The sequence below is a fragment of the Salmo salar genome, chromosome ssa11 (genome assembly GCF_905237065.1).
Source record: "Salmo salar chromosome ssa11, Ssal_v3.1, whole genome shotgun sequence".
NCBI classification, from domain to species: Eukaryota; Metazoa; Chordata; class Actinopteri; order Salmoniformes; family Salmonidae; genus Salmo; species Salmo salar.
In genome coordinates, this window is record NC_059452.1 from 18891926 (window position 1) to 18919905 (window position 27980).

Genomic DNA, 27980 nt, shown 5'->3' on the forward strand with positions numbered 1-27980 from the left:
GGGACCCTCGAGGCCTGTGGACTGGTTTCACTGCTTGCTTCCCAGGTTCGTCTGTAGTAGACAGCCAGCGGTAACAATTGGAGGGTTAAGTATCTGATACTCACACCAAACCCCGGGACTCAGCTGCAAGTAATTAAAGCTGGCAGTTGGCAGAGAGTCAGGCGACTGTAATGGCCGCTGTAAGTTCATACCATAATATTTGGAAGATGAATAGGGTCTGGTAGTAAACGTGTTGTCATGTTGTTGACCTAAGGCTTTCTAGCTCCCCTCCCTCTGTCCCGTTCGCCCTGAGGGGGGAGTCCAAGGGAGAAAGGCCCTCTGTCAATCCTGCTCTCTCTACTGTAATCAGTTCTGAAATGCTACTTATTGACATGCCAGGGCTTTTGCTGTGACCTGCGTAGTCTTGTTTTTTCCATAGAAGTCGTTTTATCCCTGAGGTGTTACCATCTCAGGTTTGAAAGTAAAAGATGGTTTTCTTCTCAGATAACCCTCAGCAGGCAATACATTTGATTCTACTTTGACATGACTGCATGGATTCATTCAGATCTGGTGTTGCAATCTCAATCATAAAGTGAAAAGTAGCTATTGAGCTTTTTTGTCTTGTAAAATATATAAAGTATCAGCAGGGGCTTTACTAGGACACTAAAAGCAATCGATTCAAATGATAATTGGGATAGGGAATTTGATGCTCAGTAGGACTTGTTTGTTTGGGCTGACTATGACCCTATTCCCACTACGAGATATGAAGGAGAGTCTGAGGAGCGGGGTGGTGAAAGAAAATTCAACTTTTCAGTTCACATTACATCCTTGCTTTACCTTTCGTTGTGGCTGGCAACACGACATTCTTTGTCCGCAGCTCAAAGTTAACATAAATATCACAGTAGCCACTAGCCAGTAAGCACAAACTATTAAACATTGACAAACTTTTCTTCTAAAACATATAAAGTTTGTCAATGTTGAATAGTTTGTGCTTACTGGCTAGTGGCTACTGTGATATTTATGTTAACTTTGAGCTGAATGTCGTTGAATAATGCAACCAAACCATATTACACTCTGGAATAATATAACAATTCACAAACATGTATGTGCAGACAATTAAAGGGTTTATTTTCTCGTCTATAGGCTACAGTCGTTACATTTTAGCTTCAAGACAAAAGCACAGAGTTGCTATAACGGCATGTTTTCATCAAGTAAAGTTAGCCTATCAAAGCTGTTTTTATATGGAAGCCCATAACTGCCACAAAAAAAAAAGAATTCCTCATGATTTGTCAAAATGCATAATTAGTCTGATCTTCAGTCTGATCAACTGTAGTCTACTGATAACAACTACAGCTGCAGGTAGCCTAGAGAAGCCTATGCGATCTGATCCCATCTGCGCCTGGCCAGGGGAAATGTAACATGTTTTTATAGCCTACGCTATGTATTAATAGGAGGGGTGTAACGATTCACCCGATTTTCAGATGTTTAACGTCGCTCCGCGGACCTCAAAACGATCCAAATGTAGCATGCATCCGTCAGAAAATCGATTCTAACATTGCAAATCGCCGGTTCAAATTTGTTTTTATGACAACTGATGTGTCCTCTCATTCACTGTCGAACTAGCCATATAACTGTGTTGACAGTCATTGATCTACAAGTCATTTTGCATGCCGAACAAGACCAGGGAATATCAGTAGACTAGTCTGACTGCACACTGTGCCCAGCTTTGCGTGCTGACCAACGCGAGTTAGGCACCCTGTCCCTGCAGGATCATGTACATCTGTGCGGCACCTTAAGCATTCACATGCTAAAAGGGCTTGCGCGACAGTAGGCTTTATTAGTTGAGTGACAACATATGTAATTTGCTCGATTGTTATCAATGTGCTGACAATAGATGTTGTTTCAATTGTTCAGGTTCACCATCAGCAATAGTTTTGGTAGTTTTGTTTTAATTGATCAGTGTACACTGAGTGTACAAAACATTAGGAACACCTGCGCTTTCCATGACATCGACTGACCAGGTGAAAGCTATGATCCCTTATTGATGTCACTTGTTAAATCCACTTTAATCTGTGTAGATGGGGAGGAGACAGGTTAAAGAATGACTTAAGGCTTGAGGCAATTGAGACATGGATTGTGTATGTGCGCCATTCAGAGGGTGAATGGGCAAGACAAAATATTTAAATGACTTTGAACAGGGTATGGTAGTAGATGCCAGGCACACCGGTTTGAGTGTGTCAAGAACTGCAGCGCTGCTGGGTTTTCACACTCAACAGATTCCTGTGTGTATCAATGGTCTACCAACCAAAGGACATTCAGCCAACTTGACACAACTTTGGGAAGCATTGGAGTTAACATGGGCCAGCATCCCTGTGGAACGCTTTCGACACCTTGTTGAGTCCATGCCCCGACAAATTGAAGCTGTTCTGAGAGCAAAAGGGTGCAACTCAATATTAGGAAGGTGTTCCTAATGTTTTGTACACTCAGTGTATATGGTAATTAGATATACAGGGTAAAGTTGATCATTTCTTAACAAGGAATCACTTTTGGGAGGTGCACTGTATCGCTAACACAGGAAGAGAAAAGAAGCTCGCTAAAAATGTCAAACGTTCAAAAGTTTTGAGATGGGGTGGAATCCAAAGTTGTGCTATATATTCATTGGGTATGTCATAGCTAATTTGTTAATGATAAAAGCTACATTACCCCCCTAATCTGGTGGTAGATGCCTAGTCTCACTTATGGCTCAGATCAGGTGCCTACACAGTATACACCATAGACATACATCATTTACAGACAGACTGGCAGATCCAGCTCAGCGAGGCCCACCTCATGAGCTCCATCAACAACGGTTTTAATTTAGAATGGAAAATGAATGTGTTTATGCAACAAATGTTACTGCATCTCAACGCATCGATTTGTTCTCTACTCAAACTGAATCGCACCAAATCATTGCAAACTAAAACGTATCGTTCATGCATTGTATTGGAGCCCGTGCATCTAAATGCGCATTGAATCCTTGTGAAAGGGAAAGATGCACATTCCTAATTTCTAGGCTAAAATGGGCCCATTTATTTGTGTTCTAAGAAAATGTTAATGTGATCAAATTTGGTTTATAGTCACACTTCGGGTAGCTAGGCTACCTAGTCCTTTTTAATCCAGTTGTTGACTGGAATGAATCAATCAACACAATAGTAATGACTTGCTGTCTGAGCAACCCTGCATACAGCGAGCTCAGTCTTGTTTGTTTTTGTCCAATCGCAGTTGTCTCTTAATCTGTGTGAAGGGTTGTAATGTTTTAATTTTTTTTACATATGACTCTATTTTTTTACAGTAATTTATTACTATGTCATACATTTCAAATAGGGTCTGGAGTTGATTAGGTTAGCCTACTACCAGATCAGGAAAAGCTCTAGGCCCCAGGAAAACAATTGCCCCCCCACCACCACTCTGGAACCTGTGGTGCCACCTCTGAAATCACCACACAATGTTACAAATAAAAAATTGTGGTGGGGCTGGGCTTCCATAGTTTTACATGGCTCAGTGCAGCCGGCACCTACTGCGACAATTTCAGAATGTAGCAGGCTGTTACTTCAATTTCAGGTAAAAACTCAATAAAACAAGTCTCAAATATTGGGACAATGTCTCTACATTTCAGCTGTTTCAAAAACATTGCTCTGGTATTGCCATTTATACTGTAGGAGTGTTGGCTCAATGAGACAATTCTGTTCGCGCTGCCCTGCTTCAAGGGGTCAACTGTCGGGCGAGTGTCATGCGCTACCTCCGAAGGTAACAGTTGAGACATAGAAAGTAAGCAAGTTTACATTTGAGTAATATGTGTAGCCAACGGTATGTTAGGAAAAGTCTTGTGTGAAGAGGCTCTATCTGCAGAACCATAGATAGTCCTATTGAATGGAGGGAGTTGGACGTGTGAATGTGCTGGTCGTCATCACAAGTAGTGTAGTGCTTGAAGTCACCTCCCTCCACACCCGCCTTCCTCCAGTCCTCCTTTTGGTTTTCAGTGTGGTGCTCATCAGCATACTAATCATGTCTCGGGGGGCATTGTGCTCTTGTTCCTCTAAATAGCTCCCTGCCATTTTTCAGGGAGGGGGCCGAGCGAGACGTCCAAGGCCCCTGGCACAGACACGTGGGGATGGGTGTTGGTAGGTGGTGGGGGCACCGGGCAGCAGCTGATAGGCCAGGCTGTGGAGACATGGTAGGAATCTGGACTGGGGCTGTATTTATCACTATGCTCTTGTTGTTATAGTACATTTATAAACTGCTAGGTCATTTTCCAGAGTGCTGGCCAGGCAGGACAATGCTCTGGGCCTGGTACATGGTCAGTAACAACCAACAAGAGGCATGCTGTTCCATGTTTATGAAGGTTATGGATTTTCGCTGTTGAAATGTTTTCTTGATAAGGAGAGCCTATGAGTATAGCCTATAAGTGAAAGGGAAAAAAGTCACAGAATTGAATTTTACAATTTTGAAAATTGACCATCTTACTCATATTTTGAAAAGGAGGAACTGTAACTTTGCTGTATTTAAACTTGTCTTTTAGAATTCTGAAAGAGCTTCATGTACAGTAAAATCTGCTGACTTCTTTGCAAGCTGTGAGATTGAGCAGCCTTTCAAGTCCTTACAAAGGGACTCGACTCACCTCCTGAACCCCCCCTCTCTCTTTTCTCTTCTCTCTCTACACAGAATCAGTGTATGACCTTCTCCCCAAAGAGCTGCAGCTGCCGTCCTCCACTCAGCAAAACCCAGCAGCAGCCATGAGCCAGAAGAGCGGTGGAGAGGCGGTTCCCCCTCCCTCAGCTGCCCTTGACTCAGGTAAGCCCCTCCTTCTCTTCTGCCTCCATGGTAACAGTGAGCAGTGCTGGTAATGGTTCCATCCTGTTTCCTGGAGTCAACCCTTCTTTAGGCTACCTGCAAGACCACTTCCAACTACATTAGGGGTAGGCAGCACACAGTCTGTACCTGTAGGCTTACACCTGCATGTAGAGTACAGCCAATGGGCAAGGAGCAGCTGCTGAAGACCGGAGTTATGAGGCCTTATTGCCCTCTCCCTTGGGCGTCCTGTGGCCCTCAGCAAACACACTGCACACAATGCCAGCCAGCCATCCCTGGGCCCTGGGGGCTTGCTCACGTCTCTGAAGACTGTGAACAGTTCTAACTGTGAGTGATGGGAATGACCTGTTCCTGTTTTTTCGGTTTTGGTGTGCATTATCCCCTGGGTTTTACACAGATAATTGTTGCAGACATGCAGAACTATGAGCACCTTATATCATGATCTGTTGCTGGTTGCTATAAACCTCACAGCTCAGATGTAATCAGCTCCAGCTGCAGCCCCCTTTCAGAATCCCAATCAGAGGGCTAGACTGAAAATGAGCTGTGGTAAAGCATTGCCTGGTTTTGTGCTGACACAATGATTCTATACAGGAACTGTAGGATCCAAACATCTCTTTATGACATAGGCCTACAGGTTGCAAGCAGATCGGAAAGGCCTCTTTTAATGTGCTTTAGAGTAGACATTTTTAAAGGTTTTCCCATCAGGGCGTAGGGGCTGTAACACAAACAGAGAGGGCATTCTTGCTCTCCATAGAAATCCAACTTCATGATCCTAGCTCAACAATTGGCTATACGGATTGCACTGTTTTGAGTGGTTGGGTTATGCCAAAACAAAGTCATGCCTACAGTCCTTGCTGGGAACACTGTGCCTTGCAGTTGGAGTCTAAGGAAACCCTCTTCATTCCATGCCGTTAGCGGACACCCCTGATTCTTTCGGGGCACACAAGACCTACAGTCCAGTCCCCATCTTCTTGGGCTGTCTGAATGATCTTCAATACGGCAGTCTGTCTATTTGGGGTCCACCAAATCATGAAAAGCAAAATGTACCCCATTAATTGACTATAGCAATTGGCTCCCAGTCTGTTATTGTACATTTGTGAAGATAAATGTTCTAAAAATGCAAACCATCTCTCTTTTGGGACAAGACACAAGTCAGAAGCCGGGTACAAAACCATTTCGGTACTGCTCACAAAAGCATTGTTTGAGATCCAAAAATGTTAAGTAATTCAGTGATATCTCTTTGCAAAATTCCAGAAACATCACTAACTGTTTACTTATGTGTTTTGCAGCTATTTTGCTTAACCAGTTACTGCCACAACATTATTTTAAGAAGTATCTTCTGACACCATACATCAGTCTGTGTAAGGCTAAATAGTACATCTAGTACACTACAGTACTTGCATAAGGAATCCAGAAAATCACTGAAACTAGTGTGTTTGCAACTGTAGGCCTAAATGTTAATTAACCCAATATCATATTCAAAGGAAGAGAAAAAATATAAAACAAAACACCTTTTGGTTAAATTTGTCACAACCTGAACGTTCAAAATGCAATTCACTTTAGCTCTTTTTACTCTGCCCCTTACCAAAGTGCCCCGGTTTAGAGTGAGTTTCAGTAGAACCAGAAGTCTGTTGCCTTCGGACATCAGTGCTTCAATGCAGCCAATGCAGCCCTCAGACAAGGCGGGACATACTGGCTGTAGCTGGAGGAAGGTGAAGTATTTTTCAGTTTACATGAAATTTAATTTGGGACTGTAGGTTTTACTGCAAATTGGCCTTACTTCTTCTGGCTATCTCTTCTTTTCACTTTTTTTGTGAACTTTATTTTGTACCCCAAATCTTTGGAATCAAGTATTGAAAAAATACTTTGACATTTAAAATGTAGGTTTCTATTGATTCTCTGTCAAATGAGGACAACTCTTTAATTTTAGGCTGTCCAGCAGTTCAGGTTAGTTTTTTTTGGTCACTCCAGACAATTTTGCCCATCACTTTGGCTCTTTGTTCAAGTAGTTTCTCCCTCCCCGTATCCCTGCACAGCCTTCCTCCATTTGCCAGCCATATAGCTCTCTGCTGAAGCATCTCTGCTCTGGCCTTTTTACACCTTTACTGTTTTGTGCTGTTACTGTACTTTGCAGGGCGGGTGCATGCTGGCTGTGATATTACCCTACCCCCATCACCCATCCTTTGCCTGCCCTGCTACTTTTTATAGCTTGGCCTGGCTGTCACCACATCCCTGATGCCAGTGTCCTTACTGTTTAGCCCTATACGGCTGCACACTTCCATGTTCCTGTTCCTATCCCTGTTCTTATCCCTGTCCTACCACCCCTGCCTGTAACCTTAAGGCTTCATTACTTTTGTCCTGTTTGTCCCCTCCCCTGACCACTCTTCTTTGAGATATGGCTGAATGAAGATGTAGCATCACTCTAGGTTGGCTTCAGCTGTTATGTAGTAATGTTGGTGGTTTTTAGTCAACTCTTGCCATACAAAATTCATATTGCTTTTACTTTGCTGATTAGCGCTCCCTTTTTTTCTAATTGATGTAACATGTTATTGATTTCCATTTAGAAGTCTGGAATGGGCATGAATTATTTGTTGTCTGAGGTCAACTTTCTTCCTTGCCTTTCAGTCAGTCTATATAGTACTAATGCCAGGCCATTTAAGGGAGGTCATTTCAAGTAGTGCACTTCACAAGAGAGTGTGTTTTTCCGTTTTAAGTAGGTAATTGCAGTGGGAGTCTTTTTATAGGTGTACACCCATTAGAGAGGGAAATGACCTTATGTTACTTTTGCCCGTAATTTCATTCAGTTCATCTTTAGGAATGTTTGTTCAGTTCAGACCTTACTATCCCAGCCACTCCTTCTCCTGCTTCCCACCCATACTAAAGGGTCCGAGTTTGCTTGTGCCAGCTTAGCTTCTGCATGAGTTTAAAGTGGAAATGCATTTTATTTTACAAGCTCCAAAATGACACTCAGCCAGTACATTGAACAGCAGCTGATCAATATCAGAATCCACACACCTCAGCAATATATTGACAAGTGAACATACTCCACAAATGTTCTTCCTTTATTTGTTTCAATAACATTCAGCAAATGCACAAAGTGAATTGCTTTTTTTGTTGATTGGATACAAGTTGTTTTGCTATTAATGAACTTAACTTGCATTTTAGCTGGGCCCCACAGGCTTCGTGGTGGGTTGTGTGACTGTGTCTGTCTATCAGTAGTGAAGACATTTAGTCCCAAGGGCTCTTAACCCATCAAAATTCACCCAGGGTGTTGAGTAGGTCCGTCTACACTTTTAGACTTCTTACTATTTTAATTTATTGCATTTACAGTTTTTTGTGTTGTATTGCAACTGAGTTTTTGATGTCAAAGTTTGGTTTCTTTAATTCTGCATTTAAATGGTAGTGGAACACAGTGTAGAAGGGGGTGGGGTTAAAGGGACATAAAAAAAAAAAATACAAATCTACATCATATTCATCTCCAGCACCACCCCAATATCAACATGCAAAAATTTTGCATTTCTGTGTTTTGTAGTAAAAAATATCAAAATATGTTTTTCCAATGACATCAACCAATTAGTAGGTAATGTCTACTCAAAATGTGTCAATTGCACGATGCACAACGATGATGTCATTGGAAACACTTATCTTCCTCCATCTTTTTTTACTACAAAACATGTTGGGGTGGTGCTGGAGATGATGATGATAAATATGACGTTGAAAAAAAAAAAGTTTTCCTTTAAGGGTAAAGAAAAGCAGAACTTGGGCTAGGATGGAACACGCAATGGTCCCATAGGTGGAGGCATGGGGCTTCGGTAATGCGTTCACAATAAGAGCAAATGTTCTATGTTTATTTGAAAATGTATTAAGTCTACGCTGTAATATACCTTGAATCCTATTGCCTCCATCTGCTGGGGCTGTGCAATAATCAAATTGGTTTTATAAGCATGGTGATTTGCAGCCACTTTGAGCATTTTTGTTAAGTGGAAATTGGTAGGGTTTGTGGAAAGAATAGCCTACATATATTGAATGATACTACTGGTACTACCATTTTATGGCCAAACCAAATAGTTCCAGTGCCTTCAGAAAGTATTCATACCCCTTGACTTATTACACATTTTGTGTTAAAGCCTGAATTCAAAATGTATTCAATTGTTTTTTCTCTCAACCATCTACACACAATACCACATATTGACAAATTCAAAACATGTATTTAAACATTTTAGCAAATTTATTGAAAATGAAATACAGAAATATTACATTTACATAACTATTCACACCGCTGAGTCAATACTTTGTAGAAGCACGTTTGGCAGCGACTATAGCTGTGAGTCTTTCTGTGTAAGTCTCTAAGAGCTTTCCACACCTGAATTGTGCAACATTTGACAAATGTTATATTATTATAAATTATTTTATTTTATTTTTTTAGCACTGTCAAATTGGTTGTTGATCATTGCAAGACATCCATTTTCAGGTCTTGCCGTGGATTTAAGTAAAAACTCATATTTAAGTAAAAACATTCACTGTCTTCTTGTTAAGCAACGCCAGTGTAGATTTAGCTTTGTGTTTTAGGTTATTGTCTTGCTGAAAGGTAAATGAATCTCCCAGTGTCTGGTGGAAAGCAGACTGAACCAGGTTTTCCTCTAGGATTTTGCCTGTGCTTAGCTCCATTCCATTATTTTTTATCCTGAGGTGGAAACTTTCCGTGGGAATTTATGGGAATATATTGGAATTAATGGAAGAATATGCAAATTAATATTAATACCATTTAAATGTAGATGTTTTTTGCACTGGATATATTTAACATATAATTATGGAGACAGAAACATAAACCTTTTACCTTATCATAAGTCTACATAATTGCAAATGATTAAATCATTCCAATGGAAATAAAAAAAACAATTTAGTTAGGAATTGAACTTTAATTAAATGAGTTGACTCTTCACATGGGATGATTTCACTGAACAACAAAAGAAAGGGAATATTGAATGATCCCCAATGATCCATTGCATCTCCCAAAAACGTTTTCAACATACATCTGTACAATGATAGTCTAGAAACTAAAGCTTTGGTTGTCTTCCTCTCAGGCTTACATGTCTTCTCCCTGGACCTCAATGTCCACCTCTTGAACATCAGACTCTGAGGCCTCATCTTCACTGTCACTTTCCTACCTTGTTGAGGATGGCTCGTTGTCAGGCTCAAATTTGCTCGGATGGCCACCGATTTTTCAACCCTTGTATTGGTCAGCCAGTTGCTTGCTTTGGTCTGTATGTGTTCCCAAACAAGGACCAGTTGCGCTCTGAGGCGGCTGATGTTGGTGGGATTTGGAGGATGATGGACAGAGGAAAGAGTCTCAGATTTACAAAGTCCCTTCCACCAGGTGGCTGATGCAATATTGCAGTCGTGCCAACATATCTCATCTCCATCCCAAAGCCTTTGCTTGGAAGTGTACTTCGCCAGACTGCCAAGAACCTTGCCCTCATCCAGGCCAAGGTGGTAAGACATGGTAGTGATGACACCATAGGCCTTTTTGATCTCTGCACCAGACAGGATGCTCTTGCCAGCATACTTGGGGTCCAACATGTACGCTGCGGCGTGTATGGGCTTCAGGCAGAAGCCTTCATGCTTGATCTATTTCAGAACTGCAGTTTCCTCTGCTTGGAGAAACGGTGAAGTGGGCAGAGCACTACAGATTTCTTCTCTTACATCTGCAAGGAGAGTCTGAACATCAGACAGGATAGCATTATCTCCCTCAATCCGTGCAATGGCTACTGCTATAGGTTTCAGGCTGCTTACCACTCTCTCCCAAAATATGTAATCCAGGAGGATCCTCTTGATGGGGCTGTCAATATCAGCAGACTGTGATATGTCCATTTCTTGGAGAGACTACTTCCCTTCCAGGAGACTGTCAAACATGATGACAACACCACCCCAACGGGTGTTACTGGGCAGCTTCAATGTGGTGCTCTTATTCTTCTCACTTTGCTTGGTGAGGCAGATTGCTGCTATAACTTGATGACCCTTCACATACCTAACCATTTCCTTGGCTCTCTTGTAGAGTGTATCCATTGTTTTTAGTGCCATAATGTCCTTGAGGAGCAGATTCAATGCATGAGCAGCACAGCCAATGGGTGTAAAGTGAGGGTAGGACTCCTCCACTTTAGACCAAGCAGCCTTCATGTTCGCAGCATTGTCTGTCACCAGTGCAAATACCTTCTGTGGTCCAAGGTCATTGAAGACTGCCTTCAGCTCATCTGCAATGTAGAGACCGGTGTGTCTGTTGTCCCTTGTGTCTGTGCTCTTGTAGAATACTGGTTGAGGGGTGGAGATGATGTAGTTAATTATTCCTTGCCCACAAACATTCAACCACCCGTCAGAGATGATTGCAATACAGTCTGCTTTCTCTATGATTTGCTTGACTTTCACTTGAACTTTTTTGAACTCAGCATCCAGCAAATGAGTAGATAAAGCATGACTGGTTGGAGGGGTGTATGCTGGGTGAAGAACATTCAGAAATCTCTTCCAATACACATTGCCTGTGAGCATCAGAGGTGAACCAGTTGCATACACAGCTCGAGCAAGACATTCATCAGCATTTCTCTGACTACTTTCCTCCATTGAGTCAAAAAAACTTCTGATTCCAGGAGGACCATGAGCTGTTGCTATCGATAAAGTGTCTGATTCATCATTTTCACCTCTAATAGAAGTAGAGGGACTTTTGTCAGAGGTTGCTTGTTGTGAGCACTGAGGGAACTTTATGCACTTGGCCAGATGATTCTGCATCGTTGTTGCATTCTTCACATATGATTTGACTCAGTATTTGCAAATTTACACAGCTTTTCCTTCTACATTAGCTGCAGTGAAATGTCTCTACACATCAGATAGTGTCCGTAGCATTTTCCTGTAAAGATTAGGAAAAAATGAGTAAAAAATAAAATAAATACAATTCCATGTACAGATAAATAGTTAAGCAGTTAGACAAACAACTCCTTTGTAAGCTAAATGTTTTAAAATTAAACGTATGGAAACAGGTTAATTAACACTCAGTTAGCAGGCTCAAGCAAGCTAAAACCCACATGGTAGCAAAAACTAACTAGCAGAAATTGTTAAAAATGATTTAAACACGCTTTGCTGTGGGCTACTATTTACTAGTTAACAAAAAATCACGTATCTCATATAAAATATATTCACCCCACCCAGTATTGTAATCAAAACTTACCAGAAAGCATGTAGTCCTTGGCTCAGACAGTGTAGAAGTGTGGTCTCAACAGCATCTCATTAGTGTGCAAGATCTTGAGAATCAGCTGTACATGTGATGGAAGAGTGCACTGTGCATGCACAGGGTTGCAATTCCTTTGAATTGGGGATAGTTTAACCAAAATATGCCACAAGACCTAGAATTGCCTTATGTGTATCCCACAAAAAACCGTTCACTGTTATAGCTAACTTTTTTGATGAATTTAAGCAACATTTTTGAAAGTTTCTGGAAAGTTTCTGACCCTTGACAAACCCTAATTGTGGCGTAACTACAATGTTGTTGATCATCCTCAGGTTTTGCCTATCACAGCCATTAAACTGTTTAAATGTCACCATTGGCCTCATGGTGAAATCCCTTAGCAGTTTCCTTACTCTCCAACAACTGAGTTAGGAAGGGCACCTGTAACTTTGTGGTGACTAGGTGTATTGAAACACCATCCAAAGTGTAATTAATAACTTCACCATGCTCAAAGGGATATTCAATGTCTGCTTTTTGAAATACTTTTTTCCCCCCATCTACCAATAGCTGCCCTTCTTTGCGAGCATTGGAAAACCTCCCTGGTCTTTATGGTTGAATCTGTGTTTGAAATTCACTGCTAGACTGAGTGACCTTACAGATAATTGTATATGTGGGGTACATATTCAAAAATCATGTTAAACACTATTATTGCATACAGAGTGAGTCCATGCAAGTTATTATGTGACTTGTTAAGCACATTTTTACTTCTGAACTTATTTAGGCTTGCCATAACAAAGAGGTTGAATACTTATCGACTCATGGGATTTTTTTTATTTGTAAAAATGTGAAAAACATAATTCCAATTTGACCTTATGGGTTATCGTGTGTAGGTCAGTGACAAATCTCAGGTTATCGATTTTTAAATACACAACAAAATGTGGAAAAAATCTACCGCGTGAATACTTTCTGAAGGCACTATATAAAATGTGTTCATAATATACATCATTTTATGTATGAAGTTCTCTAGCTTCAATCTATCTGTACTTTGTTCCTCTGGATGTCTCTGTACCAAACCTCCTCAGAGTAATTATATATGAAGCCTTCAACCTTTTGTCCCCCATCTCCCTTTGAATATTGAATTGCAATGCATTTCGTTAGCCAGGGTATTATGCACAAACGGAACAGGTGATAATTCAAACAAGAAATGAATCCTGAGTCAGCCATTTTGGTGGTTATAGCTGTCCTATTGGCCAGCTGTCTTTTTCTTTTAGAATGGATGGGCTCCTATTGAACAGGATGTCTTCATTAGCACCTGGCGCTCAGCATTTCAAGGTTATCAGATGTACTGTGCTGTTTGCAGGTATAATAGTTTGTCAAGATCAAAAGGTTTAAAACCAGGCAATCCTTAACTGGCCCTCGTTTCCTGGACCCAGATTAAGCCTAGTGCTTTTTAGTCCAGAAATAGTCTTAACTTGACGTGATGATGACCAAAGACACATTAGGCTTTAAAGAGGCTAAACAACAAGGGTTAAAAGGTGTCTGTGATAAATGCCTCTTCTTGTGGCCAGGTGCCTTTCTCCTGTGATAAATCAGATTTCCTGATTTTTAAATGATTTATACCCTGGATAAAGAGATGCAGCAGTGCTCTCCTCCGTCCTCCCTGTAGGTGTCTCTGGGTTTTCTCTTCTTTAACACCTGGCTACATTTTAAACAAACAGCCTTGCGTGTTTAAACTAGAAGGCTAATGGGGGCGGGAGAGAGGGAGATTCTATCCAACAGTTCTACTGCTCCACAGCACAGGCCAAAAACAGAGGGATTTCATTCTCTCCCGCAGCGTTTGCTGTCCTGCTGTTTATTACACGGTTGTCTTTAGTTTCATTACACTAAAAGTAGGGCAACTCGTTTTTAGATGAGAAAAATATAGATTACCTCCCTCCTCTGGAGAGACAGCAGGACATAAAAGGGCAGTTGTTTGAAATGTGTACACAACTCACGGATGGGACAATTTACTCAGGCATATTTGCCAATGTACAGTAGTCTACAGAAAGCTTTTAGGCCATATAAATAGGTCAGGAGGAAGCAGAGTAAAAGCTGTGAACCTTTACAAAGCTGGAGGGGTTTACTGGACTGGGTTTCTTTGAGGCCTTTGTTTCTCCAGTTTCTGTGAGTGTTTTTAAGTGTGGTGAGAGGGCGCTCAAAGTGGCTGCAAATCATTCACTGTGGTTCCAATCTTAGCAGGGCCTGTATGTTTCTCATGTTTGTTACGCTTCCAAAAATCTGCATGAATAGCACATCATGAAATGTGTTTCATATTTAGATTTTCTACTTGTCATAATTTTGTAATGAACTAATCCTTCAGCATTTCAAAACCACTGTTCTGTTATGTTTATTCTTGTTTTTAAACTGATTTTCATTTGAAATTACATGGTTGTGAAAATGGAACTAGTTCTTTTGCATCCTAGGATCTGCATGTGGGGTCTGTGGGAGGAAGCTCACAGCTGCCATGGGGAACAAATGGCTGTCTTGCTGCCATGGGGAACAAATTGCTGTCTTGCTGGATCCCAATCTAACTAAAATGATTCCTGTCTTTTGAATAAAAAAATATAATCTATTGGGTAAAATAGGTGCTCCCTACCATCTACAATCAGGTGGAAGGTGTTTGTCTGTTCGCTAGATTGTATGGAATTCTGCAAACAGAAGCAATGTGCTGTATGTTTTGAAAGCATTCTTGTTCATCAGAGCATAAATGGATATATGGCTTTATACATTTCTTCTGTTTATCATGGCAACTCTACAATAAGTTCAATCAGAGCCACCAAAATTAATTCGAGAAAAATAAAAACCTATTAAAGCAAAATTGTGCTCCATGTTGTTGCACTCAGGTATGGTTTCTACATATGAGTGCATTTGGAATGGGTAAAGTGAGAGAGTTTGTGGGTGGAATGTAAAGTGACTGGAATTTCTTCATAGACAATGCACCACATTGGCTTGTAATGAGTCATAGATATCTGGAATTCTTCCGATTACCAACAAAAAGCTATCTTATTTTTCAGTTACAAGCACTGTAGCTACAGTTTTGAACGAAGTGTAACCTAGTTGCATCGCTTTTTATTTTTTATTGTTTTTATAGACATGTTGAATTTACGGTATCGATAAAGGTTTTACAAATTAGGGTAGCTTGTCTGCCTGTCCTCTCACTCCTCTCCCTTCTCCTGCAACAGTCTTCAGGATTTCACCACCATGCTCAGACCTTAGCTAGGCCCTTAGGCCACCAAGGCTTCCCTTTCTGCCATTATATAATCTCTAGTATACTGTCAATGTAATGCTTTATTTCTTACCATGGGGGTGTCATAAGCTTTCTCCAGCTCCATGTTTTTGTTGCCCTTTTATGCCAGGGACAAGCCCTACACTAGCCAAACAATCCAGTTTGTTTTCACAGAAGTGGAAGATGACAATCTACCATGCAGCATCTGCCATTTCACCTGCTTGAAGCTGCACTCTACTGTACCCTGCATTGAGGACCTGATAACTAGGAATGCTTTTGAAATGTACTCAACATTTGCTGTCATTTTCAACCCTGGCTAAGGTTTCCTAAGGTGTTTTAGGAGGACTTTCAGAAAAACATATTGATCAGGAATAGAACGAGACCCTTGAATGACGGTTCCATTTTCACAAATACGATTTGTTCAACGTAGTTTTCTTTCTTTATTTTTATTACATTTGAATGTTCAGCTCTTATTGCTCATTCGCTGTCTCGTTTTTATTCCAGGAAGTTCCCTCTGAAGCAGGGAGTGTCTGCATATAAAATGGTCTGCAGTTCTCTGCTTCATAGGTCAGAAGCTTGTTTATCTTGTCTCTGTGGCTACGCTCAGTCCCAACTAAATTGTTTGAACCTGTATGAGAAAAAGCTCCATTTGGCACGCATCATCTTACACACCAGATAATCTTAATTTCATTTGAACATCCCTCTACATGTAGATTTCCCAGTTAACTTCTGTTTATGGCAAATGCTATTGAAAATCAAGTCCCAGTGTCACTGAAAGATGGTTAGAGAATTGGATTACTGCACGTTCTGGGGAACTATTTTTTTTGCCGATTTGAATTAGAAACTCTCAAAGTATCAATTTCAGATACTTAGATATACATGTCAGTAGATTCATGACTTTTCATTTACATCATGTCCTGTTATAGGACTCTTTCCCACATTTACATTTTTTTTTTTGTCAGAACACGTGTACACACATACTCACCTACACACACTCACACATAGACACACTCACTCATCATGATGCAATAAAAGAAAAGTGAAAATTATAATTGGATGATCAAAGAAAGCAAAAAAAACGAGAAAACAACCATGCACAAATTTCGCTGCTTGAATGGGACTGCTAGCCAATGCTGGTTGAGATGCCTTTATTTACTCTCCAATTGTATACACTGTAGATGCCACCACCGTCTCCTCTTCTATGACCATGGGAGGCCCTCGCAGTGCTTTTCCCACCTCTTCCACCTCCACCATGCACTCCACTACTTCAGCCACCGACCAGACCTCTGCTCACACCGGCATCGCCGCTCCAGACGAAGGTGTAAGTAGCAGAGCGGTGGCCGACATGCTTGGAGCCGAGGGCGGGAATGGCAACAGTGGGAGTGCTGGTGGCGGCAGGGCTGGCGGCGAGAAAGGAGGGGCAGGATCCCTAGGTGGAGGAGGAAGAGGGGGGGCATCCCAGGAGGCCCAGCAGCACCACCAAATGACCCCCTCCAAACGGCGGACGGTGCTGAACATCTCGCCTCCGCCCGAGGACCTGTTTGACGACAGCCGCATGTCCTGCCAGGAGGATCAGCTCCAGGACTCAGAGCAGAGCAACAGCATCTGGATGGATGACTCCGCTTCCAACTTCAGCATCGTCAGCTCCAGCTCCTACAACGACAACACAGAGGTGCCCCGGAAGTCCCGCAAGCGCACCCCCCGCCAGCGACCCGGCCCCAAGCCTGCCTCGGCCGAGGAGGCCAGCATGGACGTGTTTGATGCAGACAGTGCCAAAGGGCCTCACTTTGTGCTCTCACAGCTGGGCTCAGACAGCAAGGCCTGTACCAAAGGAAGGTGGGTACCCCTAGATCTCTTTTACAGTGAAATTAGCCCATGTGGAAACCTAGCATTTACTTCCTTTTGGTCTGCAGAGGTAACTTTCCTTTCTTTTACATCTCTGAGATGGCTCTATGGACTTTGGTTAAGTTTCAGTTCTCAGTTTGAATCTTGTCGGGAGCACAGAATGGAAATCCATTTAGAAGTACATTAAGACAAGTTAAATGTCAGAGAAAGTGATTAATAAATTGAAAAACACTGATAGACTTGAAATTAGCAGTGGCCATTTACAACTACTATTGAATGGACATCTCAACAGAACTGTTCATTCTATATCTTGCCTGATTTTGAAGAGGTTTATCTAAATTTGCTCCATACTTATTCCCATTGTTAAGAGGTGTAAAATCACTTTACCACAAGCGGAAATCGTACCAAACCACTGGCTGAACGTTTTCCTCTTTGCTTGAAGAAGAGCTGGCAGATCGGAGGCTAGGGAGTGGCAGGATACCACAGCACAAACAATGGTCAGCCATGGTGAATCACACTGAGCCTCTTTGAAAAGCGTTGAGAAAGCAGAACATTAAATAAACCGATAAGTATGGATCCCCTAAGAGGTTCTGATGGACTCTGATTAGTAGTGGGCATCCAAACTCTGCATTGCTCACTAGTGTCACTGGGAAACCATGGCAGCTATTTGGGGATCCCTCACTAGTCCCCTGCTGCTCTCCAGTTCCAAATACCCCCTATGCTCCACCATACACACATACTGACTCTCTCTCTCTCACACACACACACACACACACACACACACACACACACACACACACACACACACACACACAGATATTTCCTGGTGGGGTCACAGCTTGGCTGGAACTTTGATAGTAAGTGGACGGTCTCCAAGTCCTGTCAAGTTCTCTTCCACTGAGAGGAAGCTTGGTGCCAACAGTGGAGCTGATCTTCCTCCCCTTACATAAATGAACACAAGGTGGAGAGGAGAGGAGGAGTGGGGGTGAGGGTTGCTGCCACTGTCACCCAACGCCAGGTTGTGCGGCCCTCAGTCCCCATTGATTACAAGGACACAGGCAGGGTTAGGGTTAGCAGGGGACAGTGCTGTGAATGAGTGAAAGGAAACAGTCCCCTGCATTAAATATAAGCAAGCGTATTGTAGTCAATGTTAGTGTTGCATGTTTCAATGTAGGTTATTTAGGAGCTGTTGGGCTTACACAGTAGCTAACCAGTCTGTCTTGCAGTTCGGCAGATGGCCCCCAAACAACCCATCAGAAAGGTGGGACCCTAGCGAGCCAGTTCCCTCAGAAGAGTGAGGGAAAGGAGCTGAAGATCCTGGTCCAGCCTGAGACCCAGCACAGAGCCCGCTACCTGACTGAGGGCAGCAGGGGGTCAGTGAAGGACCGCACTCAGCAGGGCTTCCCCACCCTAAAGGTACGCCTTAAACCAGAAACAGGACCAGGGGGGCTGGGGCCTCTAGGGCTTTTTGTGGACGGTCAGTGCCCCATACACGGGTCACTGTTTTGACTTTACCCCTTTGGAAATATGCCTTTATCGGTCCTTCACCAAATGCCACCATCAACCTGCTCCATACTCATTGTTACATAACACCTCTACATTGGGTTAACATGCTTAAGTCAGTGATTCAGTGATTGTCACAGGTTATGTAGAAACTTGTATACTAAAGTGATGAAATGTATCAACCCCAGGGTATTTTCTTTTTATGAAATAAGGTATTATAGCTAGCTGTTACAACACACCTTGGAAGGCAGCACTCGTGGTAGAGCATGGCTCTTGCAGCGCCAGGATAGTTGGTTACATTCCCATGAATGAATGACTAAGTCGTTTTGAATAAATGTGCCTGCTAAATGCAATATATTATATAACCTACATAAAAACAACATTTTCTTGTCCACCGAGAAAAGAGGCAACTATCGTTATTCTCTTGAAGTGATTACAACAGCAAATCGTGACTTTATTTGCATTTCTTTGTCATATCTCAGTATCAACAAAGCTAATCACAATGTATTGCATATTTCAAATGTTTTACTCTCAAAGTAGACAGCAAAACAGGCAGTTGTACAGTGGCAGTTCTGTTATCATAGAATACTATAAGATATGGAATTATCATCTTACTAAGCAGAAAGGTGGCACTGTATCACGTATTCACTTTTGTACGTTATTTTACCTGCACCCTTTTGGCTCTTGTGAAAACTATCCCTTGCACAATACATTGAACACTCAATTCTCTAGTGACTTACAAAAATAGGTAGAGTTGACTTTGGAGCAGCTGTGTTATTTTATGATCTGAGTGTTCTTTGTTTCCTTCTTGTCCTCAGCTGGAGGGTGTGAATGAGGCAGTGGTGCTGCAGGTGTTTGTGGGTAATGACGCTGGGCGTGTGAAGCCACATGGGTTCTACCAGGCCTGCAGGGTGACAGGGCGCAACACCACAGCCTGCAAGGAGGTGGACATCGAGGGCACTACTGTCATTGAAGTGTCCCTAGACCCCAGCAATAATATGACCCTGGCGTATGTATCTGCTTATTTTCATAGCTGTTGCAATTCTTTAAAATCACACATACTGGAGACTGCTTCTCTTAGTCATCCTCCAATGGGAGTGTGTTGGGGGCTGTTGCAGCAATAGCAGCTGGGGCCTTGTTCAGCAGGCCTGCCTGCCAGTCTAACAGCTGTGTGTCTCTGCAGGGTGGATTGCGTGGGGATCCTGAAGCTGCGTAACGCTGATGTGGAAGCTCGTATCGGGGTGGCCGGCTCCAAAAAGAAGAGCACGCGTGCCAGGCTGGTGTTTCGGGTCAACATCCCCAGGCCGGACGGTTCTGTGCTCACGTTACAGACACCGTCGTCCCCCATCCTGTGCAGTGAGTGGCTTTAGGTTATTCGTAGCATCTGCCCGCCGGAGTTCTCTCAGGAACTCTGTCGAGCTGAGAGGTGACGCACGTCACCAGGGGATTAGGGGGAGGGTAAAGAAGTTCATTCAGGGGGTTGGGTGGACAGGAGGAAAATGAAGAGGAGCTTGGTTCAGGACAAGGATGTCAATAATGAAGTCTCCATTGGGAGCCGTTACTGTCAAAATTCGACTGGATAGCCTTATGAGCATTTGTAATATAGGTTTGTTTTATTGTTTTCATCTCGTTTTTAAGTTTCAAGCTGAAGACTTGAACACTTTGAGGAGTTGATTCAGTCTAGAAGTTCCATTTCTAATGTGTTATGTATGCTTAGCAGACCATTTTCTAATTCAAGTACATTTTCAGAGACCATGTATATAGACTCTCTTCAGCTTCATGTGTTCCTCCCGTTGTGGGCATAGGGTGTGGCTGTGAGTGGCAAAAACAGGAAAGACTGCTCTGGGGTATAAGAAATTCTATTTGTCGGTGGTTTTAGAAGCAGAACTTCTCCAAAAAAAAAACGAGGGAGAGAAAGAAAGGGGGAAGAAAGAGGTGTGGACTTCTATTGTTTACAATGCCAGAGTGCAATCTGTCCAAGCGAACATTTGGCCAGAAAATGTAAAATCTAAATCTCCAGTGGCGTCTGTCTGTCTGTGTGTTGTGCTGTGGAGCGAGGTGGTGAGAGTGAGGAAGGCCTGTGAAAGCTGGGGAGGAGGAGTGGGAGGAGTCTGAGCTTGTTGTTTATAGAAACTTGAGGATTTATATTTGCCTGTGAGAAAGGGGGACTGCAAAGACAGTGTCAAGTTTACCTATATTACAGTCATTTTACTGTCTGGTTAATGATCATATACTGTAAAATAACAATCACATGCACCCCATTTTTTTAAACGCCAGCTCAGCTCACATTTTTCCTGGCAAAGCAATTAAAGCACAATTACTATTTCACAAGATTACATGTGTGCCTTCCAAGAAATCACAAGGTACTCTTGAGCAATTGGTTTAAGCTTTTCTGTTGGCATCCCCTGGTTCCTCTGAAAAGGCCAGCAGTTCTGTACTCGTGACACAATACTAGTTAAAGAAGCTAGGTCAAGCAGAACTCAGAGCCTGACTCTCTGTTGGTGTCCTGTCTACAGCCCAGCCTGCAGGGGTGCCTGAGATTCTGAAGAAGTCCCTCCACAGTTGCTCGGCGAGGGGAGATGAGGAGGTCTTCATCATTGGGAAGAACTTCCTCAAGGACACCAAGGTCATATTCCAGGAAAATGTATCAGGTAGGTCTACACAACCAATTATTGTCTGAAATCCATGTCCTTACAGTATATGAATAATGAATAACTTTCATAATGACCTACCATACTAATGAAACCGTTTATTGTTTTCCCCTCTAAGATGAGAAGTCTTGGAAGGCAGAGGCTGAAATTGACATGGAGCTGTTTCACCAGGTAAATAAGCTTATTCTCTGCTTATTGTGGTCCTAGAATGATTCATGCTAATGATTTAACTGGGTGATTAGATAACCACAGCCATTTGGGATTTGTAGGTTCACATGTAATCATCTGAAATTGCTACTCACTCAGGGAGGTGAATGGCCTCATTGTTTTGTCACCTAATTACTTTGAGCCACAGTGGTAAGTGTGTCTCAACAGTACTGCATAAACCTTTGCCCTTGGGAGCCAGAGGGTCAGCGCTACGTTAGCTAAGCCTCAATCAGTTGTCTGAGCCCTGAGGTGTTAGACGTCTTTCACGTTATTCACAATTTGTAACCATGTGTAAACTATGTAAATCACCGCCACACCTTTTACTAGTCAGCAAAGTTAGAAAGGTGTTGCGTGTTTGAACTAGTTGATGACGTACGGAGTCTCCAGTTCATCTTCGGTGCCAGGATTATGTCTGTTGTAGCTGTCTCTCTCTTTCAACTCTACATTGTGCTGACATCGCTTGATTATTTAATCAGTCATTTTGCGCTTGCACATGTTTTAGAAGGGATGTTGACACGTTTGTCACATGACTTGATGTATGTAATTATAAGACTGGGGCTACTGTACATTTTTGTTAGCTAAGTGGATTTCTCTGTTATGCGTTTCCCCTCAGAATCACTTGATTGTGAAGGTTCCTCCATACCAGAACCTAGCCATCGCGTCTGCGGTGTGTGTGGGGATCTACGTGGTGACCAATGCTGGCCGATCCCACGACGTACAGCCTTTTACATACACTCCAGAACCAGGTCTGTGATAAGTCAATGAACAAATGTTCTTTTTTTACACCTTCTGTGCCACATTAGGACCAAAACAACGTTTCCTCAGAGCATGTCTTCAGCCAGTGTAAATTATAACCATTACTCTACCACCACTACTGTATTAGGTGGATATATCCTCTAGCCTGCTCTAAATTTACCATTACAGTCCTTGGTACACTTTACAGTCCACTCGGGAACAGGGGGTATTTGTCTCCTCCTTTTTCTCTCACATCACTTCCAGTCGTTAAAACGTCCTTTGGGCACTGTGGCACGAACTATCAATGAGCGAGCAGGAAATGACAGAGAAAGGAACTAAAACAATGAAACAAAACATGGAAGTGTAGATGATCCATCTAAAAAAAAATAAAAAATACCCTTCTATATACAGTATGCACTAAACATGATACCGGATTAGGCAGCACCCTATACAAAACTATCAAGTCATACAGATTTATTCCTGATTGTTTTTCACTCTATACAGTAACATTTCATATTATATTTTTGTATATGAAAACCTGACATGCAAACGATGGAAAATGAGACTGGGTATGAAGAATAAGGTCATCTGATTTGCATGTCCATAACTCAACCTGCTTTTCTGTGTACGTCTCAGTGGACATATCTGTGAAGAAAGAAGTTCCATCTCCAGGCAAGCCCTGCTCTTTTGATCAACGGATGAAAGGTATAGTATATCTCTACCATGCTGTGTACATGCTGTATCGTGTGTTCTTGTTTGTAATGCATAGGTGTGTGTGGGGGGGGTCAATGTACTCCTGTATCTTGGCTTTCAGTATGACAATATTGTAACATTGTCATTCACGCCCCCACAGTAATTGATGGTGCCTTGATGCCCCCAATGTTGCCTCTTGTGAAGAGAGAAGAGGTCACTCCAATGGAGGTCTCCAGCAATCTCCCTTCTGCTGGCGTGTTCAAGGTAAAAGCTCTACAAATGCATTCATCAGCCTTGGCTGTGATAATGCCTCATTAGATAGTAGAATCATATCCATATGAACCATATTGATCTTTCCCCCAATATATAAAAAACTAGCCGGTATCATCTGTTTTTTGTATTCTCAGCGGACCCCCGATGTCATGTGTTCGGCCCAGCAGACGCTGGACATGAGTTCCAACCTTCCCCCCAACAACAGCCCGTTCTCCAACTCCTTGCCGCGGCCTGCCAGTGACCCTGATGAATCCCAAACAGCAGTCTTCAACAGTGCAGAGGCTCTGAGCACCATACAGAAGCAGGACATCGCTCCCACCAACTCCTTCCCCGTGCCTGCAGACTCTCTACTCCAACCTGGGCCTCAGCAGTTCCTCCTGGAGCCCAGAGAGGGGCTGGGGCAGGACAGGGCTGGCAACAACGCTGGGGCAGTAGGGAGGCTCAGTCAACAAGTGGAGGCCCCTCAACCTGCCCCCCAGCAGCACCAGCTGCCCATATTCCCCCCAGACGATGTGGCCCAACTGGAACAAGCAGTGAGACAACTGCAGGCCAAAGGATACTGCAGCCAGCAGCAACAGCGACAACAGCAACAGATTCAGCAGCAACAAATTCAGCAACAACAGCAGCAACAAATTCAGCAACAACAAATTCAGCAACAGCAACTACAGCAACAACAACAGATTCAACAACAACAAATTCAGCAACAACAGCAACAGCAAATTCAGCAACAGCAAATTCAGCAACAACAAATTCAACAGCAACAAATTCAACACCAGCAGCAGCAACAGCAAGTGTTGGAGAACCTGCAGCAGCAGCTGTTTCAGTCACAGATGCCCATGCAGTGTGGCATATTCCAGGGCGGTTCTCGAGGTGAGAACACTGAACAGCAGGGTTCCCAGCAGGGCATGGTGCAGAACCATGGTTCTCTCTTTCAGCAGGCCCAACAACAACAGCAGCAGCAGCAACAACAACAACAGAAACAGCAGCAGCAAGCAGCACTCTTTCAGCAAGCCAATGAGCTCCTCTCCATTCAGACCAACTTCCTCCATCAGACCCCTTCTCATCCCTCTCCACCCCTCTTCCATAACCCCAGCCCCCTGGCTGAGGCACAGGACCCACAGGGGGCACTGTTCCACACTCAGAAGGCCTCTCCCACCCAGGAGCAGGTCCAGGCAACCCTCTTCCAGAACACCCTGACAGTGTTGAGTAGGACCAGCCTCTCCCCAGAGCAGCCCCCCTCTGCCGCCAACCTATTCCTCCCCCAGAGTACCCTGCCCAGGCAGCTCTCCGCTAGTGGCAGCCAGCAGCAGCAGCTGGCCTTCCTCAGTGCCCTGCAGACCTCTGCCACTGAGCCCCAGTCAGTGTTCCAGGCTCAGACCCAGCTTTCCCCCATCCAGCAGGGGACCCCCATGGAGCAACAGCAGCCCTCCCAGCCTCAGCCCCAGCCTCAGCCACCTCAGCAGAACTCCATGTTTCAGAACATCTCCCCTCATCCACCTGCAAACACTCTCTCTCAGACCCAGCAGCAGCAGGCCGGCCTACTGTTCTGCAGCAACCCCCTCTCCACTCCAGAGCAGGCCCCCAGTCTGCTTTTCAGCAGCCAGGGCCAGATGCCCCCCATGAGCAGCAGCAGCCTGAACTCTCAGGAGCCCCAAAACCCCTCCATGCTGTTCTCTCAGGCCAGCATGGTGACGGTTAGCCAGCAGGAATCCTCAGAGCCCATGGCCTTCCAGGACCAGAGCCAGGTGGTGGGGAACCCCTCAGAGCCTCGCCAGCAGGGCCTGTTCCAAGAGCAGCAGCCCATGCAGCTGATCACCAGCTCCAACAATGGCCCAGAGCAGCCCGTCTCCCTCTTCATGCCCCAATCCAACATGGCTGCCCTGCAGGGTTGCATGGCTTCCCAGGAGCTCCCGCAGACAGGCATCTTCAGCACCCAGAATGGGGTGGCAGGCCTGCAGACCACCACCTCCTCCCCCGTGCAGCAGCCAGGGTCTCTGTTCCAGACAGCAGTCAGTGGGACCCTCAACCAGCCCAGCGAGGCCCAGCAGCCAGGCCTCTTCCTCTTTGGGATTCAGAATGGTAAGGATTCATGATTAAGATTTCTGTCCTTTTATCAAATGTCAGCTTTTTTAATGTGCTCCAGAAAACAGTACGCCATCGTTTGGTTTTCGCTAACATTTAACATTTCATGTGGCATGTAGTCAGTGACTACCCCTTTCTTCCCCATACAGAGTGTGGCCAGCTGATAAACTCTCCTGGAACCACTCTGTCTGATCAGATCATTGCCATCAGTCAGTCTGGTCAGAACCAGAGAGCGAGTGAGGCCCAGATCCAGTCGCTGCTCAACCAGTCCATGTCTGAGTCAGGGAGCATGCAGAACAGCATGACCGCCTCCCAGAACATGGAGAAGATAGATGACCTGCTTGTCAGCCTGCAGGAGCAGGGCAACAACCTCACTCGCTCCTACTAGGCCTGCTATAGGTTTCAGGTGAATGCTCATCTCTCTATAAACATTTTAAAAGTTTGGTTGGCCAATGTGTTTAAAACAGTTGCACTTTTGTTGTTCAGTTTAAACGTTTTGAGGGTATCAGAAAGCAGGATTAACCATTTTGAATTCTAATTCAAATTTTAATCACTGACTACTGTTTACATGCTCCTATGTCTTTAAAACGTGTAATTGCCCCTCCCTTTAGGAGCCCCGAAGACCCCCAGTGTGGACCCCCATTACAGACGGCAGAAGACCCCCCCAGTGTGGACCCCCATTACAGACGGCAGAAGACCCCCCCAGTGTGGACCCCCATTACAGACGGCAAAAGACCCCCCCCCAGTGTGGACCCCCATTACAGACGGCAGAAGACCCCCAGTGTGGACCCCCATTACAGACGGCAGAAGAACGGAAACAAATTCAACAGTGGGCTCCTGTCCAAACTCCAAGTTACATGTAAGCCTCAGCGGCCTTCTTCTCCAAGGACAGTCTTCATGTGTAGATGCGCCACAGTGGCGCCGAGCGGGGTATCAGTCCTCCACTGCATCTAAACCTGGACCTCAAAATAGGACATAGGTTGTAGTCACCCCACAACTGCAGTGTGGCCAATGTATCTCACAGCTAGTCGCCTCCAGCTGTTAATGAAACATGACACTTTGAAATGTTTGGCTAACTCATCAGTTCTCAGAACAGCACTTTGCGGTGTGGTTTTATAAAGATGGTGGTGGAAGCTAGCACAGCATTCTGTATTCTCCAGGACCAGAGTGTGGGCTCACAATTGTTTATAACGCATTATTGTCCTTTTTATACGATATTAAAAGTATTTTAAGAAATAGCAAAAGAAAATATACAATTCGTGAAAAATAAACCTTTGTAAGATATTTTGACATTAGTTCTTTCAGCACTTCACAATGCTTTCATTTTGTGACCATTTACTCATTATGTTGGCCCATGCATATTCACTAGTCAGCTATTTATCTCTTCTCGTGTTTACTGGATGTACAGCTCGACTACTTTATTACTCCTGCATGTGTGTTGAGTTATGGTTTTAGTTTTTTATTGCTCCTTTCATGAAATACCAGTTTATCTTATTGGCAGCCATCTTCCCATTACCCATTCCTGAGAATAACTCCAAGTATTTGAGTATTACACCATGGATTTCTTTCCCTGATTAGACTCTGGAGTACGAGAGATGCTCTAGATTAGGGTCAATGTGGATCAAGATTTTTATTTTTATCCAGCCTTTAAATCATTCATTTCCAGACTACATAATTAAATAATAGGCCTACAGTTTGAATAAATCAGAACCATATATGCGTACCATATACCAGTGCGCACGGTTGTCTGATTGATGTAATTAAAGTATATTGTTATTTGTATCATTCTATGGCATGTGTAGATAATGTGTTATTTTGTAGTGATGTCTCCATGGCAGATGTTTGTATTAGCTCACACACGAATTAGACTTTTATCCATAGATCAGAGTGGAGTTTTCCGTATGTTTGACTTACTGTAAAACACCAACTCTCTTGCCTACAGTGGGACACCCCAGGACCTGAGTCAAGGCCTCAAGTCACACCCTCCTTTTTCATCTTCATGAATGGCCAGTTTTATGGCTCATATTGATTGGTGTGTTCATATTTGTCGTTTGAGACTCGCCATGTTTTGACAGGGAGAAAGTGGTGAAAGTGACTGGAGCAGTTATTTGTTTTGCCTTGACCATGAATGGTTGTTTGTAGTTGGATTATTAGTGTCAGGCGTGATATACAGATGTAGGATCTTAATTTGATCACTCTTTTGTTGCTGAGAATTTTCCTGCACTGCAAGAAATACAAACTTGTAGTTTTTCTTATTATTATTTGTATTTTATAATTTTTATATATATATATATATATATATATATTTATATATTTATAATTTATATATATATATATATATATATATATATATATAATATATAATATATAATAATATATATATATATTGTACTTTTTACCCCCAATTTCGTGATATCCAATTGGTAGTTGGTCTTGTACCATCGCTGCAACTCCCGTACGGACTCGGGAGAGGTGAAGGTCGAGAGCCATGCGTCCTCCGAAACTTGACCCTGCCAAGCCGCACTGCTTCTTGACACACTGCTCGCTTGACCCGGAAGCCAGCCGCACCAATGTGTCGGAGGAAACACTGTACAGCTGGCGACCAAAGTCAGCGTGCATGCGCCCGGCCCGCCACAAGGAGTCGCTAGAGCGCGATGGGACAAGGACATTGTGCGCCGCATCATGG

General features: G+C 43.4%; 1 protein-coding gene across 8 annotated transcripts in view; it reads left to right on the forward strand.

The window, feature by feature from the left end:
- nfat5b (nuclear factor of activated T cells 5b) overlaps positions 1–26921 on the forward strand; it is a 60509-nt gene extending 33588 nt beyond the window's left edge. For 3 of the 8 annotated variants that reach the window (XM_014126660.2, XM_014126662.2, XM_045689142.1), the window contains exons 2-14: positions 4681–4809; positions 16484–17141; positions 18377–18566; positions 19472–19662; positions 19837–20009; positions 21170–21304; positions 21423–21475; positions 22125–22257; positions 22883–22951; positions 23100–23203; positions 23347–25291; positions 25444–25700; positions 25906–26921. In XM_014126660.2, coding sequence (XP_013982135.2) covers positions 4681–4809; positions 16484–17141; positions 18377–18566; positions 19472–19662; positions 19837–20009; positions 21170–21304; positions 21423–21475; positions 22125–22257; positions 22883–22951; positions 23100–23203; positions 23347–25291; positions 25444–25682 — 4019 coding nt within the window. In that variant the 3' untranslated portion in view covers positions 25683–25700; positions 25906–26921. Of the gene's footprint in view, positions 1–4680; positions 6540–15809; positions 17142–18376; positions 18567–19471; positions 19663–19836; positions 20010–21169; positions 21305–21422; positions 21476–22124; positions 22258–22882; positions 22952–23099; positions 23204–23346; positions 25292–25443; positions 25701–25905 lie in introns of those variants that run through there. The other 5 variants (XM_045689144.1, XM_045689145.1, XM_014126668.2 and 2 more) reach the window with 5 other exon arrangements.
- The last annotated feature ends 1059 nt before the right edge of the window (positions 26922–27980 follow it).